Genomic DNA, 5000 nt, shown 5'->3' with positions numbered 1-5000 from the left:
TCACCTAGCCTATCATATTGAGAGAGAATATGAGAGAGAGAGAGACAGAGAAAGAGAGAGAGAGAGAGAGAATGTAGAAAGGGAGGCAGAGAGAGGAGAGAGAGAGAGACACAGAGAGAGACAGAGAGAGAGAGAGAGAGAGAGGCAGGGAGAGGATGAGAGAGGGAGAGAGAGACAGAGAGAGAGAGAGAGAGAGAGAGAGGGAGAGAGAGAGAGTGGCAGGGAGAGGATGAGAGAGACAGAGAGAGAGATAATGTAGAAAGGGAGGCAGAGAGAGAGAAAGAGAGGAGAGAGAGAGAGTGGCAGAGAGAGAGAGAGAGGCAGGGAGAGGATGAGAGAGGGAGAGAGGGACAGAGAGAGAGATAATGTAGAAAGGGAGGCAGAGAGAGAGAGGAGAGAAAGAGAGAGAGAAGAGAGAAAGAGGCAGAAAGGGAGAAAGGGGAGAGAGAGAGAACGGGGAGAGGATGAGAGAGGGAGTGAGAGACAGAGACAGATAATGTAGAAAGGGAGGCAGAGAGAGAGAGAGAGAGAGAGAAACCCTAGCCCTTCCACAGTGCTCTACCAGGCTGTGCCACCCATGCCTGCCCTGCTCCTTCTCTACTCCATCACTTTCACTAAACCCAGATTTATGACACCAGCAGGAGAGGAGAGAGTAAAACAGACAGAGAGAGAATATTGAGTTTGCCCCTGTGTAACAGTGTGTGTATCACTTCCTCTAATCACCTCCCTCCTCTCCTCTCCTCCTCCTCCCACTCTCCTCCTCCTCCCCCTCTCATCTCCTCCTCCAGGGCCCTGTTCAGACAGGGGGTCAACTTTGTGTCGGTGTAGCCCAGTAACCTGGCGGCCTGGGAGATCAAACAGAGAGAGAGAGGGAGAGAGAGAGAGAGACGGAGAGAGAGACAGGGAGAGGGAGACAGAGAGAGACAGAGAGAGAGACAGAGAGAGAGAGATCTGTCTACAGATCAAAAACTGAAAGCGTGTAACTTAGCTGTTATCACCATCATTGTGGTGCATCTCAGCTCTGCTTAGCTGGCTGGAAAATTCTACCCTGACTGAGTGTTTTAGTTGTGTTCCACCACTTCCTGTGATGGACAACCTCACCAGGGGCAGCGGGAGTCTGTTTGACTCAGCTCGTTCCTGACAGCCAATCAATAACCTGTGTCTGGAACTCCTCTCCAATCACGGCTGACACCTCTGAAGTAGAGGAAGCAACCAAACACTCTATATAAACCTGCAGCAGACAGGAGCCCAGACACGTAGGAACTCCTGCATCAGAGAGGAGCCTAGATCACACTCAGACAAACCTGCATCAGAGGGGAGCCTAGATCACACGCAGGATAAACCTGCAGGAGAGAGTAGCCTAGATCACACTCAGACAAACCTGCAGGAGAGAGGAGCCTAGATCACACTCAGACAAACCTGCAGGAGAGAGGAGCCTAGATCACACTCAGGATAAACCTGCAGGAGAGAGAAGCTCAGACACTCAGGAAAACCTGCAGTAGAGAGAAGCTCAGATCACACGCAAGACAAACCTGCATCAGAGAAGAGCTCAGATCACATTCAGGAAACACCTGCAGCTTTCTCTTCGATCAGCATCAGCCTTGCCAGTGTAAAAAAAGCTCAGATCACAATCAGGACAAATCTGCATCAGCGCAGCTCAAAAAAAACCTGCATCAGGGGACCTCAGATCACACTCAGGACAAACCCGCAGCATTCTATTGAATCAGCATCAGCCTCGTCTGTTAAAAAAAAAAGAAGAATAAAAAGGTTTTAAACCGACATCTCTTGAATCTCCAAAAAATCCATAGAGTATGTGAGTACATGTATTCAGACAAGCCGACGCAAACGCCGTTGGCGATATTGACGAAATGCTGTGAGAATATCCACAAACGCTTCTACTGCGAATCCCCTGTTGCCTGTAGCATTTAAAAGTCAAGCAGGTCTCAGACACGGGAGGCAAGCATTTGTTTTCTTCAATCTCAATAAAATGAAACTTATAAAGATAAGAGTCTTGTGCCTCCTTCAGTCAAACCCTTCAAAAACCACGGTTGCGGTCAGCTGAATTTCAATTCAGTCAATTCAGGTCAGAAACTGAAATTCAATTCCGATCCAATTCAATGATTGCGGATAAGGAATTCATTGTCTTTGCTTTCCCAGTACACTGAAAATGAGAAGCTTTTTGCGTCAACATTTTGATTACAAATCACTTGCTGATTTTACTGAATTGGATCTGAAATTCTTTGACGACCAGCCCAGCTCCATTCGTACAGTAAGCCTGCTACTGCAAAGAGGCTGGTGGAGGTCATTCCATCCCATGCATCACAATGAGCCCATCCTCTGATGTCTACCTCCACCAGCCTCCCCTGGTACAGTGAGAACCCTGCTAGGAATTAGCTCCACAGGAGCCATATTGAAACCCTTCAGAACGGCAGGACTGACTAACACCACCTGCTAGCTACCTCTGTTATACCACTATGATATCGACTACATACCGACCCCCTGCAGTAGCTACATGTTGTGAGTGTGAGTGTGAGTGTGAGCGTGTGTGCATATGCGCGCGCACGTGTGTGTGTGTGTGTGTGTGTGTGTGACACTGCAATAAAGGATGGCTTGTATTACATTCTCATCATTATGTGTGGTCCAATAGGCTGCAGGGTGTTGGATAATGTAGCCAATCGATGCCCACACACTGAGATGTTGTGTATGCATCAGTAGGGGTTTATCCATCCTCCAGCAGGCACTGTCTCTTCCTACGTGTTTTAACACTTTGAGGAGGCTGGTGTTTTAACACACTTTGAGAAGGCTGGTGTTTTAACACTTTGAAAGGGCTGGTGTTTTAACACTTTGAGAAGGCTGGTGTTTTAACACTTTGAGGAGACTGGTGTTTTAACACACTTTGAAAAGGCTGGTGTTTTAACACACTCTGGGAAAGCTGGTGTTTTAACACACTCTGGGAAGGCTGGATTTCCTCTCAGGCTTCATTTCCCACTTCTCGCCTGTACAAAAAAAACAACACCATCAAAAGACACCCCAACCCCCCCTCCCAACACCTTCCCCCCCACCCCAACAACCCCTCCATCCCAACACCTCCCCATTTCAACACCCCCATATCCCCAACACTATAGTTCTCTACAGAAGCCTATCTCTACCATAGCCCTATCTCTACTACACACACTATTGCTCTACTATCATACACCCCCCCCCACCACCACCACCCATCAACCCCAGACCTGCAGCAAAACATCCCCCTCCTCCCCACTAGGCGGTGCTAAAGAGCCCAATCATACAGAGATCCATATGGAGAACATCCAGAAAACTAATATATCTACGTCCTCCCCCCACCCCCCCCATCCATCTTCTAAGACTGTTATGAAACTGGCAGAGTATTGGTGAAGAGCTGAATCTGGGGAACATTAAAGCGGCAGAACCAATTTTCCCTCTGCTTTAAAAAAAAAAAAAAAAAAAAAAGCCTCAAAGTACGAGGACGGAGCAATTACCGACCACTGTGACAGATTTAGTATGACACAGGGGTCATCAATTTCCACTGGAGCTTGTCAGCACATGAGGAGGAATGGGGGCGGGGGGGGCGGGGGGGGCAGACGGGAGATGGAGGGGAGGGGGGGATGTTTTCTTCAGGCTTTATCTATCAGCACAGACCTGCATAAACCCACTCAACTCCTCTCAATCGTGGCTGTCAATTAGGAGTCCCCTGGTGCGCCCCCTGGTCGTCGTCATCGTCGTCCCCACACCCATCATCACCCCTCCCTCCATATTCACCTGTGAGGTAAGGCTACAGATACAGGGGGCAGGGCTACGTACAGACCGTAGGTCAGAGTTCATCAAGGGCTTCGTTAACAGCACAATAAGCAACCACATCCTATACCACTGAGCCTAGCAATCTCTCCTCTCCTCTCTTCTCCTCTACCTCCTTCTCCTCTCCTCTCCTCTCTTCAGGAGGCTGATGGACCAGTTAAACTAGTGGTTGTGATTCAGACGTCAGTCTGACATTCACCCAGCGTGGCTGTTCTAGTAGTGAAATATGAAGGCTGTAGGCTTATCTATTATGATTCCATCTAATCATGAGAAACATCAAAGCCAGATTACCCTGACTTAGGATAAGATGACAGGTGTTGATTAAATCAGGTGCTATGACATTGTAGTGTAGCAAGGGAGGCTGGTGGAGGTAGATTCGGAGGACGGGCTCACTGTAATGCATGGAACGGAATGAGGAACGGTAACAAACGCGCGTTCCATGCATTACAATGAGCCTGTCCTCCGATTTCTACCTCCACCAGCCTCCTCTGTTGTGTCATGTAGTGAATAGGCTCCTCCTACCTGTCTGCCATGGAGCTGGGCTTCCTCTGGCAGAATATGGACAAGGAAGTACTTCCTGGTGCCATTTCCTGTTTGATCTCCCAGGCCGCCAGGTTACTGGGCTTCACCGACACAAAGTTGACCCCCTGTCTGAACAGGGCCCTGGAGAAGGAGAGGAGAGGGGGAGGAGGAGGAGAGGAGAGAAGGGAGGTGATTAGAGGAAGTCACACAGGGGCAAACTCCAAACACTCTGTTTGCCCTATTCTTTAAAGGGGCTCTGGAGAAATTAAAAACAATAGTCTCTCTCTGTCTGTCTGTTTTACTCTGTTTCTCTCTCTCTCTCTCTCTCTCTCTCTCTCACACACACACACACACACACACACACACACACACACACACACACACACACACACACACTGTATTTCTCTCTCCCAGTGGCAGTCATTTGTCAGCAGCTTTCATTCAGCCCCTCATGTGACAGCTTGTAACCTTGTTGGAATAATGCACATTGTCTGCATCCACAGCAATAGACAATTATGCATCTGTATACAACCTAATAATCCATGTAACAATGTGTGTGCGTGCGTGCGTGCGTGCGTGCGTGCGTGCGTGCGTGCGTGCGTGCGTGCGTGAGTGAGTGAGTGTGTGTGCGTATTGTCTTTCCCTCCTGTACATCTGAGTGTTTT

The 5000-nt window shown here is 48.7% G+C and overlaps 1 protein-coding gene across 1 annotated transcript in view; it reads right to left on the bottom strand.

The window, feature by feature from the left end:
• LOC310807464 (transmembrane protein 132C) overlaps positions 1-5000 on the bottom strand; it is a gene marked incomplete at both ends in the record, with an annotated part of 123955 nt that overhangs the window by 76238 nt on the left and 42717 nt on the right. Inside the window, one exon of the mRNA XM_083673960.1 lies at positions 4336-4476. Within this exon, the coding sequence (XP_083530086.1) occupies positions 4336-4476 (141 nt within the window). The remainder of the gene's footprint in view (positions 1-4335; positions 4477-5000) is intronic.

This window comes from Argentina silus (genome assembly GCF_951799395.1).
Source record: "Argentina silus genome assembly, chromosome: 7".
NCBI lineage: Eukaryota > Metazoa > Chordata > Actinopteri > Argentiniformes > Argentinidae > Argentina > Argentina silus.
Note: the sequence above shows the minus strand (reverse complement) of the source record. Positions and strands in the feature narration are given on the sequence as shown.